The sequence below is a fragment of the Salvia hispanica genome, chromosome 6 (assembly GCF_023119035.1).
Source record: "Salvia hispanica cultivar TCC Black 2014 chromosome 6, UniMelb_Shisp_WGS_1.0, whole genome shotgun sequence".
Lineage (NCBI taxonomy): Eukaryota > Viridiplantae > Streptophyta > Magnoliopsida > Lamiales > Lamiaceae > Salvia > Salvia hispanica.
Window position 1 is genome coordinate 47855441 of NC_062970.1, and position 14805 is coordinate 47870245.

Consider the following 14805-nt stretch of genomic DNA (forward strand, 5'->3'; position numbering starts at 1 on the left):
TCAACTTTGTTTGAAGACATCACACTCTCTACCCTTCAAAATTTGAAATCAAACTCGCTTGCATAAATATTGAAAAAGAGACTGATTGCATCGGATAATCCGTTCGAGGGGCAAAAGCTAGGAAGAAAAATTCTCAAAAAGGTACTTTTTTTCCTTCATTTTAATGTATAGTTTTAAAATTCATCACATGATTATATATGCTGCTGTTTTTTTTAGATGTTTGAATTTGGGATCTTTTGTTTCGGAAATTGATTCAATCTAGAATCATTTGGTTCAATAGAGAGTTGTTAAAAAGTCAAATTATGCAAAAAATTTCAACTTTTCTAAATCTTGAACCATGATTTTGAGAAGATCTAATTCGGTAAATCAATTAAGATGCAATCAATTACTCTATGTTCGTCATGTTAAGATTCGAAAGCTTTATCTTAATTACTAAAACTTGTTAGTGAAATCCGCCTTGATTCATTGTCCCAAATTAGGATCGGCCCAAATTTTAAGAAAATAGAAAAAAAAGGAATTCTTGTTCCCCCAAATTCATATGAAAATTGATGCTATGACTGAACTAGTAGTAGTAAAGAACTCAAAGAATTGAGAATTCAAGAGTATAGAAATTCAAAGTAAATTTAATATTCAAAGTCTGTCTTTTTATTCTAACAATGAGGCTTTTATATAGATAAAGGAAAATCCTAAAATGATGAATAAATAAAACTTCAAAGAAATAACTAAAAGGAAGAAAAAAACAAAAAAGAAATCCTAATTTGGTAGAAGTAAAAATTTTCCATCTACTAATTCTACTAACTAGAAAAAAAAACTTGTTTAGACCTCAAGTCATGCTGAAACTGAATCATGCTCCTCTTCTTGAAAAAAACTCGACCTCGAGTCTACTTCATCTCCATCAGTTGCTTCATTCTTCATGTCAACAATATTAAATGTAGCGGACACATTGTACTGCCTTGACAAATCCACCTTATATGCATTATCATTTATCCGTTTTAGAATACATAAAGACCATTTGCCTTTGGCTGCAATTTGCCCCAACGCTCTCCATGAAAACTCTCATTCCTCAAATGAATCCACACCAAATCTCCTTCTTGAAAAACCACTTTCTTCGATTGTCAGCTCGCAGTTTATACTTGTATTCCGCTGTAGTATTAATTTTATAATAGAATGTGAGTGGAATGAGTTAGTGGAAAATGAGGTATACCTACCATTTATACTAAAATTGGTTCGGGAATTCTAATTGCTGACGGACTAAAATGGTAAACCGCGACTCCTAAATGGCGGACGGATGGAGTATGATTCAATTATAGTGGGACAAAAGGAATACTCCCTTCGAACCATAAAAATATTTACACTTTCCATTTTCATCTATCACATAAAAATATGAGCGTTTTCATTTATTATCCCAATTTATTACATTATAATAATATGAGTCTCATTATCCACTACACTACTTTAACTACACGACTTTAATTACCATTCTCCTCATCTCTCTTACTTTTCCAATTTTGTCTTAAATACTGTTTCATATCATATGCCCATATTTTTATGGGACGGAGGGAGTATTGCATAAGAACTAAATGTGCGCCGATCCTACTAAGTGCAGTTATTCTGAAGCATCAACTATGGCGGAGGCCGCGATCTTAGGGATCATACAACATCTCGAGAGTTCGTATGCTAATACATACTATAACAACTTGGAATTCAGAATTAAAAAGCTACGAGGGATGTTGGATTTCTTGAGTGACTTGAAAATGGAAGAGGAGAGAAGGCCAAAATATTTGATGGCTGACTTGCTCGAGTTGGCTCAAGAAGTTGCGGACAGCAGGTACATTACAGATTACTGGTTCGATACATACCACATTGAGATCGAGTTGACAAAAATGCGAATCATAAACTTCGGAGCAGATGACAAAAATGATAGAGAAGAAGACGAAGAAGTTGTGGTGGGGTTGGAGAAAGACGTGCGCAAGTTGATTGACAAAGTATTATTAAATGATTTATGTTCAGACCATACTTGGATTATCAAAGGCATGGCTGGTATAGGAAAGACAACTCTTGCAAGACAAGTATACAACCATAAGGATGTCGTGGGCTGGTTCGAGCACCGGGCGTGGGTGTCCATTACCAGTGACAAGAGTAACAAAGAGATACTTGTGGATCTGATACAACAGATGGCGGTAGGCAGTGAAGAATTATTTGAAAGAGATTATTTGTTGGAGGAAAAGGATAATCGAAGTCTACGAAAGCTGCTTCTGCAACACCTGGAAGGAAAGCGATATTTAATGGTTTTCGACAACATGCTCAGAGGAATGAACTTGGGATACATCTTTCGAGATATAGATGAAACAGGTATATATTTTATTGCTTATCTCTGAAAGAAAAACACACTCTTACACTTGTTGTAGCATCGTAGATTCCATTACTTATGCATATCACACACACACACGCACATCACCACACAAGAAGAAACTATAATTTAAAAGATTATAAAGTTGTGTAGCGTTCTAAGTGCCGCGTTTGTATCGATTCTTCTTATCAGGTAAATACCATGAAGACTGCGGAAGTCGAGAGTTGTGGACAAGTCGTTTTTCTACAAGTATAGGCGATAGTATTCACAACATGAAACCTTTGGATGTTGATACGAGCTGGCAATTGTTTTTGAAAACAATTGATAAATTTACTAGTATTGAGAACAAATTCTCAAAGGATTTGGAGAGGAAGGGAAAAGAGATGTTGAAAAAATGTGGAGGCTTACCGCTAGCTATAATAGATGTTGGAAGGCAGAAAGCAAAAGAAAGACTTTCGGGGATTGAATGGGAAGAACTTTTTGATTCAATTGATTTGAGTGAATCATTGAAAAAATTGGAACCGATGTATGATGAACTGGATGAAGATTTTAAGGCATGTTTCTTGCATATGTCCTTTTTTAAGGAAAATGCAATAATGAGGGAAGAGAAGTTGGAACAAATTTGGGCTGCTAGTGGATTATACCCACTAACTACACTTGAAGAACGGTACAACGGAAGAGGAGGGACATGTTATGTTTTACTTAAAGAATCCATTATTGAAGGATTGAATGGAACTCCACGCCAACGTGAAGTGAAAAGGTGTCGAATGAATCCTCTACTACACATGCTATCAGTAAAAAAAGCGGAGGAGGAAATCGGCTTGGAGATCTTGAACAGCAATCGTAATAGTAAACCCTCTCAGAATCCTCGTCATCGTGTTGTTCATTGTGGCAGAGAGAAGTTCAATCATTCCAAAAATCACGAAAACAAACAGCTTATTTCTCTCATCTTCCATGGAGGTGGTGGCTACTTAGAGGATGTTAGCCCGTCTTACTGGGAGAGTTTTGAACTACTCAAAATACTCGACTTGGAAGATTTTGGGGTGAAGATTATGTCAGAATCAATCGGCACTTTGACTAAGTTAAGGTACTTGGGATTAAGAAACAATTACCTAACGAGGATCCCACGCTCGTTGGGGGATCTTGAAAACCTTGAGGTTCTTGATATAGATCTAAACTTTATGGTGGAGGTGCCGGATATCATAGGGGAAATGGGCAGCCTTCGTAATCTCTACATGTCTGATGTGATTTTCCGGCATCCTTTGAAAATAGACACACTAGAGAATCTCGAGACGCTAACCAACATCTCGATTTATGATTGGGCATATGAGGTCTCGGGCTTGGAGACATTGAATCGTCTTGTAAAATTAGGCATTGAAGACATTGATGAAAACTTGGATGTAGGCAAGCTCTTTGCGTCACTAGCTAAGTTGTGGAGGCTCAGACGCCTTATCTTGAGAGGGCCTCGTTTCACAAGCATGCCGTGTTTGGATGAGATTGGGGTTTTTTTTTTACTTGAGAGACTTAGACTAGATGGACGCCTCGATAGGCTACCAAGTGCTAGTAATTTCCCTCGAAGTCTTCATCACTTGATTTTGGCTAATACTTGTCTTGAAGATGACCCCATGCCGATACTAGAGAAGTTGAGAGTACTGAGGCGCCTCAAACTGCAGAATGCATTCACTGGTCGAGAAATGGTGATCCAGGACAAGGGGTTTTCATCTCTCCGTTTCCTTAGCATCAACGAGTTGTGGAATCTTAGAAACATAAAAGTTGGAAGGCGTGCACTGCCGTTTCTCGTCCAACTAGAAATCAATAATTGTCCACGTCTTGAAACCATTCCGGAAGAGATTGGGTCGATGAAGGATTTGGAGGAGTTTAAAATGGTAACAACCAAACACATTGCAACAAAGATAAGAGCTTCGGGCTTAACCTCCAATATTGTGGAGGTGGATATCGTTCCATAATTTCAAAGGTGATATATTCTGTTTTTCTTTATGTTTGCGAATAAATTGGTTTACAGTTTCGCCTTTATATGGTTGGTGATATTGAAGATGTTTGAAATATTACAAATATGCCATTAGATACGAACCTGAATATCTGAGAACCGTTACACGCTCACTCTTACACAGGTTTTTGTGTAGGATCTTCATGGTCTAAGGATCGTGGATGCTCGCGAACGGCATACTATCGAGCTGCAAAGCGGCACGCTATGCATATTGATAGAAATCCATGGGTTCCATCCTAAAACCAATCGGTGATAGGAGGAGGGGCCCATGAGACTTATATAATGATTTAAGTTCTCTTTGTACACTGACATGGGATAATTGTATTATATTCTTTTAGTTTCAATTGCCAACACCCTCCCTTAATTATACACTGATGTGTGATAATTGTATTATATTCTTTAAGTTTCAATTGCCAACGCATATATTATTATATGCCCTCTTTGCACTTGCATTCTATGTCATACATCATGTTGATGATTAACTAAGCCTTTTATTTTTTCACTTATGAGAAAATGTTGTCACTTTCTATTTACTAGTAATTAATTAATTAAAAATATACAATAAATGAAATGCTAATGTACGCGCTATTTAGTTGATAAAATGCTCCTCCTCCAATCACTAGGTCAGGTGTTTGAGCCACCACAATTACAAGGAAAAGGTAGAATCAGTATTGTTTGAATAAAGTTCAAAATTGGTCTCGCTTTAAATAACTTTTTTGTCCTGCGCATTATGTTTATCTGAATTTGGTCCCAAATATGTTTTGGTACATTGTATTTAGCAGTTCCGTAAAAAATAAATGTAATAATTGTGGATTATTAAAAATTCATAGTACATATTTTTATTAATTTCAATATTATATCTATCAAACTATATATCCACCAACTATTATGAATACATGAATAAATATAAATACACTGATTCATCAAACATGATCTGCATAAGGGCAGCACGCCATGTATATGCTTTGTCTTCACTTGCACTAGACATCATGAAGGTTTGAACTTACTTCATTCTTGGCTTTGATTGAATTGGTTTTTTTTTTTTCAAACTTTTCAATTCCTGGGAAATATAGAGTTTGAAAATTAGTGATGTCGAAGATGACTGAAATAGAACATTGAGATTTTCATTTGGTTGCAAATTGATTTGGATGACAATTTTGGAGGAAAATGTCATTCAATGCTTAGCAAATTAACATCAAATGTTAAACTCTATATTTTGAATTTTCATAGTTATGATTAAATAAATATTTATGAATGTATCTATTTATTCAAGTTAGTCAACTCCTAAAAATAAATTAATCAGGATAAAATAAACATGCAAGTATGTGTTATTGGGCAATTAACACATGCAATCACGAATATAAAGGAGAATGATCACAAGAAATTGTTTACCCAGTTCGGTACAATACGTATCTACGTCTGGGGGCGATGCCAAGCTAGGGATTTCACTATATAATTTCAAGATGATTTTACAATGAGGGAGCACCTCTATTTATAAGCAAAATAGAGAGCCCTAATTCTAGTCAAACTAGGAAACATATTCCATAAGGAAATATCTTCTATGGAATAAATTTATCACAAGGAAATATACTTCTAGGAAATAAATCCTAAATATGGTAGGAGATATTTTAGGCTCCATAATTAACAATCTCCCACTTGGAGACTAACAACTACGCCACCCTATTCTCGTGACCTCATCCCTGCATCCGCTTAGTAAACATGTCTACTGGATTCTCACTTCCAAGTATCTTCTCAAGTTGTAGGATTTTCATCTCCACTGGGTGTCGAATGTAATGATACTTCAACTCCACATGTTTTGTCCTAGAATGAAACGCTGGATTCTTTGCCAAGAAAATAGCACTCTGACTATCACTGTAGAGTCTGCTACTCTTGTTCTCCTTCCCAAGTTCATCTAAGAAACTCTGCAACCACACCATCTCCTTGCTTGCCTCCGTCGTAACTACATATTCAGCCTCCGTAGTAGACAAAGCAACGGTCTTCTGCAACTTAGAAGTCCATGAAATAGCAGTACCACCATAAGTAAATACATACCCGGTTGTTCTTCTTCTCCCATCAAGATCATTGGACGCTAAGTCTGCATCCACACAACCTGCCAACTCGACATTCTTGCCATTGAAACATAAGACTCTTTCTGTAGTACCTCTCAAGTATCTAAGGATCTATTTAACTGCTTCCCAATGTTGCTTGCCCGGATCACCCATGAACCGACTCACTACTCCAACTGTTTGTGCAATATCAGACCTCGTACACACCATTGCATACATAATACTACCAATTGCTGAAGCATAAGGAACTTTCTTCATTTCAACACGTTCTTCCTTTACACTCGACGACTCCTTCTTCGACAGCTTGAAGTGACTGTCCAAAGGCACACTTATTGTCTTCGAATTATCCATATTGAATCTTTCCAAAACCTTACCAATATAAGCAGCTTGCGAAAGATACAATTTTCCTGCCGCTTTGTTCGCTTGATTCTCATGCCCAAAATTTGATTAGCTTCTACAAGATCTTTCATGGAGAATCGTGCAGACAATTGCCTTTTCAACTTATCCATCTCCTTTGGATCACGTCCTGCGATCAACATATCATCAACATATAATAACAGGATAAGATAGCTCTTGTCAAACCTCTTGTAGTAACAACAATGGTCAACGTAACATCTTTTATAGCCAATCTCCATCATGAATCCATCAAACTTCTTGTACCACTGTTTTGGAGCTTGCTTTAAACCATACAAGCTCTTATTTAACTTGCACACAAGATTTTCCTTTCCTTTTACTACGAATCCCTCAGGCTGTGTCATGTACAACTCATCCTCCAAATCACCATGAAGAAATGTCATCTTTACATTCATATGATGTTACAATAGATTTTCTGCAACTACCATACTCAACACTAAACGAATAGTAGTTAGTTTCACAACAGGAGTGAACACAGTATAATCAATACCGTATCGTTGCTCAAATCCCTTGACAACCAGCCTAGCCTTGTAGCGCTTGCTACCATCAGCTTCACCTTTGATTCGATAGACCCACTTGCAATGCAATGCCTTTTTTTCCTTTTGGAAGTTCCACAAGCTCCCATGTATCATTCAGGAGAAGAGAGGCAAACTCGTCATCCATGGTAATTTTCTATCTTCGTTTATTAGGGCCTTCTCCGGCCTCTGCATAACACTTAGGTTCACCACCATCAGTAAGTAACAAATAGAAATTAGAGGGCGAGTACCTATTAGGTGCACGTCGCTCTCTAGTCTGTTTAGGCAGCGGAATAATCGGTGGTGGAGTGCTTGGTTCTTCTTCAAGCACCTCTTCAGCATTCTGACTCTCCTTGCTCCCACTCGAGTTTGAGATGTCTAGCTCGACTACTTGGGGCTCAGAACTGCTGGAACTCGACGTCTCCAATCTATCCTTGTATAATACCTGTTCATTGAAAACGACATCTCAACTGCGAATAACCTTACGGTTCTACACATCCCAGAGTCTATAACCGAACTCATCGCCTCAATAACCAATGAACGTACACTTAATAGATTTGACATCCAACTTACTTTTCTCAACAGAACTAGCATGAGCATAAGCAACACAGCAAAGATACGTAGGTAAGATAGATTCACCTCTTTTCCTATCCAAACCTCCTCGGGTATCCGAAACTCCAACGAAACTGATGGACCTCTATTGATTAGGAATCCAGCTGTGTTGACTGCATCTGCCTAAAAATTCTTTGGCAATCCACTTTTCAACCTCGTGCATCTTGCTCGCTCATTCAACGTTCTGTTCATGCGCTTTGCGATTCCATTCTGCTATGGAGTTCCTTGCACAGTCTTCTCCATGCGAATTCCATTCTCTACGCAAAACTCCTTGAACTCTGCAAGTTACATATTCTCCTCCATTATCGGATCTTAGACACTTCACCTTCAGCCTGGTTTCAGTTTCAACAAGGGCTTTCAACAAGGGCTTTCCACTTCATGAAAGTATCAAATGCATCAGATTTACTCTTCAGAATACAAACCCATACCTTTCGAGTTGAGTCGTCGATAAATATCATATAATATTCAGAGCCTCCTAGGGACTTCACAGGTGCTTGTCCCCATAGATCGCTATGGACCAACTCCAACTTCTGCGTCTTCAATTTTCTGCCTCCTCTTGAGAAACTCACCCTTTTTTGTTTCCAAACACGCAATCCTTGCATAGGCCACTTCAACAGTTTTCAGGTCCGACAATAAACCTTTTGAGCACATTATCTTCATCCATTTCTCGCTCATGTGGCCAAGACGACAATGCCACAAATCTGCATTATTTGCTTCACTTGCAAGATCAATGCATTCTTTGGAGTTAGTTGTGGTATACAACGTACCCTCCTTCTTACCTCAAGCTACTATCATAGCTCCCTTGGTAATCTTCCAATTGCTGCAGCCAAATGTTACCTTGTACCCTTCTGCATCAAGCTGTCCAATCGAAATTAAATTTCTCTGTAATCCAAGAATGTGTCTGACTCCATTTAGTTTTATCACGGATCCATTGGATGTCACTACCTTCACGTTTCCCTTTCCCGCGATATCTAAGGGCTCGTCATCAGCCAGATATACTTTCCCTAAATCGCCAGAAACGTAGTTTTCCATTACCTCCACATTGCTGCATGAATGGAACGACGCTCCAGAATCCAATACCCACGATTCCATCAGACTACTCACACTTAGACCAACGCCTCGCCATCGTCATCTGACATGGTAGCGTTTGCTGTATTCTTCTCTTTCTGATCCTTATTCTTATATTTCTTCGGTGCCTCACACTGATTTCTAAAGTGCCCAAACTTATCACAATTCCAGCATTTAACTCGATCCAAATCCTTCTTCGATTGGCTCATTCCTCTGGATTTTGATCTTCCACGATTTTGCCTTCCCTTCGATCTGCCTCTCTGTTCTGTACTCAATACTGAACCAGAAGTAGAAGATCCCGATTCTTTCCGGCGAACTTCCTCACCAATCATCAGATCTCTTACTCTGTCAACTGTCAGGTTTGTCTCTGCAGCAGTAACTGCTGTCACTGTGCCAGCCCAACTCTCAGGCAGGGACGATAGCAAAATCAGGGCACGAATTTCATCAGCGAATTTAATATCAGCAGAGTTCAGTTACGAAGTAATGTGTTGAACTCATTGAGATGTTGTTGCACCTCCTTTCCCTCTTGCATTCTAAAATTAAATAATCGTCTAATCAGATGTATCTTGTTTGCCGTTGATGGTTTTTGATACATATCCTCCAAGATCTTCATCATCTCCTTCGTCGACTTTGCTGCAGTTGTGTGTGATAAGCCACCTCCTTGGCCAACGATAGCCTAATCGCGCTCATCGCTTTTCTGTCCAGCAGCTCCCACTTCTCCGATTCCATTTTTCGGGGTTTGGCTTTTAAAGGTTTCCACAGATCTTTACCGTACAGGTAATCCTCAATCTGCATCTTCCAAAATTCGAAATCAGATCCGTCGAACTTCTCTACAGCAATCTTCCCATCAATCCCCATCGTGATTTCTGCCTCTTAAATCCTAGGCTCTAGGTACCAGTTGTTGGGCAATTAACACAGGCAATCACGAATATAGAATGAACAGAAGAAATTGTTTACCCAGTTTGATACAATGTGTATCTATGTCTGGGGGCGATGCCAAGCCAGAGATTTCACTATATAATTTCAGGATGATTTTACAATGAGGGAGCACCTCTATTTATAAGCAAAATAGAGAGCTCTAATTCTAGTCAAACTAGGAAACATACTTCATAAGGAAAGAATAAATCTATCATAAGGAAATATACTTATAGGAAATAAATCTTAAATATGGTAGGAGATATTTTAGGTTGCATAATTAACGGGTGCTGCCAGCCAGATACTGTGAATATAAATAAATTCATTGTGTGCCATTAGAAGCAACGTCCTACATCATATTTATTTAGAGGAGACTTTCGACTAAATTATGGTATCAAAAATCCCAAAATAATTTATTCGGAAAAGCAGGATTCATGAACGTGGAAAAGTGGACATTGAATTATTTAAAAATTAGAATTAATAAATGCTTTTGGTGTTAAAAATTAATTTAAAATAGTATAAGGTGCATTTATTTGCCTCCTCTGGTGGCATCATAAATTTTATTAAAATTAAATAATTTTATATCATGCATTTAGTCCCAATTAATCAACTTGCTAACATTTGACCTTATTCAGTTTACGAATTTGTAGTTTCTCTTTCAACTTTGGAAGATATCACACTCTCTACCCTTCAAAATTTCAAATCATACTCGCTTGAATAAATATTGGAAAAGAGACTGATTGCATCGGAAAATCCATTCGAGGGGCAAAGTAAGAAGAAAAATTCACAAAAAGGTATTTTTTGTCCTTCATTTTTGAATGTATAGTTTTATAATTCATCACATGATTTATATGTTGCTGTTTTTTAGATGTTTGAATTTGGGATCTTTTGTTTAGGAAATTGATTCAATCTTAGATCATTTCGTTCGATAGAGAGTTGTTAGAAGTCAAATTATGTATAAAAATTTCAACTTTTCTAAATCTTGAAAGAAGATTTTCAGAAGATCTCATTCAAGTAAATCAATTAGGATGCAATCAATTAAGATTCGAAAGTTTTATCTTTATTACTAAACTTGTTAGTGAAATCATCCTTGATTAATTGTTCCAAATTAGGGATCGGACCGAATTTATGAAAAAAGGAACTCTTGTACCCCCAAAATTATGTATATTACAAAAATGAAAAATTAATCTTTGTACCCTTATTAATTACTCCCTTTGTACCACCTGCACGAGATTTTAGAAAAGTTATTAAGTGGACTAAGTAGAGAAAAAAAATTAGTTGAATATTTTAATAAGGAGAGAGATTTATTTACAAAAATGAAAAGTGAACATCTTAAGTGAGACAAACTAAAAAGGAAAGATGTACATCTTGAGTAGGACAAATGGAGTATTAATTATCATGATAAGGATGCGATCGGTTGATAACTATCTTAAATTCTTAAATTGATAACTGACAACTATGTCAACAACCTATGGATGTCGACACGAAGACAATTGTATGTCAACTAAATGTAGTGAATATACGTATGTCTTCTATTGACATGCAAATATATAGATGTTAGTAAAAGACATATGTACGTCAACTATATTTAGTTGACATACAAATGTATTCGTATTGACATAACGTAGGTTGTTGACATAGTTGTCAGTTATCAATTTAAGATTTCTCTCCGTCCCACCACAAGTGATCAACTTTCCATTTTGGATTGTCCCACCACAAGTGATCAATTTATTTTTTTTAACAAAAAACAAAACTTTAACTCTCTTCTACTTTGTTCCATTTCTTTACCTTATTTCCTCTTTCTTACTTTATTCTCTTTATCTCTCATACTTTTTCCTCTCTTATACTTTATTCGCTCCACTTTAACCTAATATATACTTCCCCCATCCCTGAAGAGTATACACTATTTATTTTTCCGTCCGTCCTCAAAGAGTATGAACTTTCCAATTTTGGAAACATTCTTTTCTCTAATGAGGTGAGGCCCATTCTCCATTAATAATACTTAAAAACCTTTATTTATATATCTCTCTCTTACTTTATCAATAATGCATTAAAAATCCGTGTTGAACCCAAAGTTCATACTTTTTGAGGACGGAGGGAGTACCATTTTCTTAAATTCCGTGCCAAAAAAAATCCGTTAGTTGTGGTGGGACGGACGAAGTAGTTATTAATTTAAGATAGTTGCTAAACTAACAGGAAGGACCCTATGATGATAACTGTATATATAGAACTAACTACCAAATTCCAAAAAGTACTCCATCCGTGTCACTATAATTGATACATTTCTTTTGGAGATGAGATTTTAAAAAATGGTGTTTGGTAAATAAGTGGACGGAATAATATAGATAAGTGAATTGAGAATAAAGTAAATAAATGAAGGGACAATAAAGTAAGAGTTATTGAATGTGTTGGTTTTTGCTGAAAATGGAAATGACTCAATTATAGTGGTTCAACCAAAAAGAAAATACGACTCAATTATAGTGGGATAGAAGGAATATCACGTAAGAGCTAAATGTGTGCCGATCTTACTAAGTGCAGTTGTTCTAGGAGCGTTAACATGGTGGAGGCCGCGATCTTAGGGATGATACAACATCTCGAGAGTTCGTATGCTGCATGCCATGACTTGGAACTCAGAATTAAAGAGCTAAGAGGGGTGTTGGATTTCTTGAGTGACTTGAAAATGGAAGAGAGCAAAAGGCCAAAATATTTGATGGCTGACTTGCTCGAGTTGGCTCAAGATGTTGCAGATAGTATTGAAATTGAAGATTTCTGGTTCATGAGATACCAAAGTGAGATCAAGTTGAAAAAAATACAAATCATAAACTTTGGAGCTGATGACAAAAATGACAGAGGAGAAGAAGAAGAAAAAGAAGAAGGAGAAGACACAGTGCGCAAGTTGGTTGATAAAGTATTATTAAACGATTTTTGTAGACACAGTGTTTGGCTTATCAAAGGCATGATTGGTATCGGAAAGACAACTCTTGCGAGACAAGTATACAACCATAAGGACGTCGTAGGCTGGTTCGAGCACCGGGCGTGGGTGTCCATTACTAGTGATAAGAGTAACAAAGAGATACTTGTGGATCTGATACAACAGATGATGGTAGGCAGTGACGAACTAATTGAAAGAGATTATCTGTTGGAGGAAAAGGATAATCGAAGTCTACAAAAGATGCTTGGGAAACACCTGGAAGGAAAGCGATATTTAATGGTTTTCGACAACATGCCCAAAGGAATGGACTTGAGCCTCATCTTCCGACCAATAGTTGGTCCAGGTATATATTTTATTGCTCATCTCTGAAAGAAAAACATACTCTTACACTTGTAGCATCGTTGATCCCATTACTTATGCATACCACACATCACAACATAAGAAGGAAGCTAAAATTTAAGAGATTTTAGAGTTGAGTTGCATTCTAAATGTCTTGTTTGCATCTGATACGGATGTTTGTTGGAGGGGAGTGGTTTGGCCGAATAATAGGGAAGTAGTTAGTGGGGAAATCCCAAGATTATCTCACTTAGTTCAATTTCTGAGAATTATTGTTATATTCAATTATGGTAGATTTGTTTAGCCGCCTATATAAGGTGGGTAGTGGGAGTAGCTGATTATCTTGGAGAGATCAGTTTATTGGACGAGTTTTTTCTCGTAGGCCTCCTTCATGAGGATTAGGCCTCTGCGGAGGACTTCCATTTCCTGTTTTGCTATTCAGTTTCTGTCTATTCCAATTCAGTCAAATAAAGCCGAGATATTATTTCCAGATTCATTATTATTCTCTTAGGGTAGTTTATCAAGTCATCTGTGGAGGAGTTTATTCCTCTAAAGCATTTCTGTAGAGCACGAATTGTGCTCAGTCTTGTCAACAGCCTTTACTCCTAACAATTGGTGCGTTGAATGATGGTGGCTCCGTGTAGCACAAACACCCGTATGAAGGGTTTGGAGAAGGTTGTCGGCGATCTGGAGAAGAAGACGAAGACGTTGGCCACTAAGGTCAATGAATTAAAAATTCAATGCCTGAAAATGGACGAAGGTGTATCGGCCCTGGTGTCTCAACTCAAGAAGTTCAGGACGGAAATGCGCGCTGCTTTCTTTTACGAGAATCCGAACAGAACTACTGGTTTGTTCTCTAAGGATTCGTCTAACGGGCACAGCTCCAATACGAAAATTCTAGGTGGCACACCACCAATCACAATCCCCACATTCGACGGATCCAATACGATCGCGTGGCTCGCGTGGGCTGAATAGTACTTCCTTGGTGTCAAATATTCCACGGGAAAATCGCGTGAGTGTTGCCATGGAAGCCTTGGCAGGCCCGGCCTTACCATGGATCCAACTCCTTATGCGACGAATTCCCACTCTATCTTGGGACCGTTTTACGCAGGAAATGATGAAACGTTTTGGTGATTCAATAGCATGGAAACCCAAGAGTGTTGCTATTCGCCGGGAGATATGATGCACTATTTATTAGCACTAAAAAATACATGCAAGCATACAGGGTAGATCTAGTATAGCTAAAGGTCAGTACCGGGATATTGAACACAAGAAATAAGATTGCAACTGACTACCATATACTAAGCGTCATATACTATCTAGAGACACGAGATTTTGGGTTTGGATTAATTAAACTAAACAGAAAATAAATAAACGAATAACAAAAAACATATAAAACAATGATACAAAGCAGGCGTAAGAAAGTAGAATTTTAGGATTCAAAACACAATTGACTTCCTTGAATTACGGTCTCCAGAGTTATTAAGTCGGTCACTAAACTAGATTAAACCTCCTCCCGAGGTGAGAAATCCGTAGATTAGGTGTAATAATTAAAGTCCCCTTCTAATTCTTAGACCTAACACCTAAAA

General features: G+C 37.4%; 2 protein-coding genes across 4 annotated transcripts; both read left to right on the top strand.

Moving 5' to 3' along the window:
* On the top strand, window positions 1-4864 carry LOC125192774 (probable disease resistance protein At1g58602). Of its 2 annotated transcripts, none has more exons than XM_048090422.1 (4): window positions 1-141; window positions 1607-2352; window positions 2543-4325; window positions 4483-4864. In XM_048090422.1, exons 2-3 carry the CDS (start codon window positions 1626-1628, stop codon window positions 4315-4317), a joined length of 2502 nt encoding a protein of 833 aa, XP_047946379.1. In that variant the 5' UTR covers window positions 1-141; window positions 1607-1625; the 3' UTR covers window positions 4318-4325; window positions 4483-4864. The 2 variants fall into 2 exon arrangements, with proteins under 2 accessions (XP_047946379.1, XP_047946380.1); XM_048090423.1 differs by having other exon boundaries at window positions 4495-4864.
* Window positions 4865-10587: 5723 nt separating this feature from the next.
* LOC125192477 (putative disease resistance RPP13-like protein 3) lies at window positions 10588-13968 on the top strand. Of its 2 annotated transcripts, XM_048090064.1 has the most exons (3): window positions 10588-10742; window positions 12487-13223; window positions 13861-13968. In XM_048090064.1, the coding sequence occupies exons 2-3, from the start codon at window positions 12506-12508 to the stop codon at window positions 13875-13877; spliced, it is 735 nt and encodes a 244-aa protein (XP_047946021.1). In that variant the 5' UTR covers window positions 10588-10742; window positions 12487-12505; the 3' UTR covers window positions 13878-13968. The 2 variants fall into 2 exon arrangements, with proteins under 2 accessions (XP_047946021.1, XP_047946020.1); XM_048090063.1 differs by lacking the exon at window positions 13861-13968 and having other exon boundaries at window positions 12487-13265.
* Window positions 13969-14805: the final 837 nt, after the last annotated feature.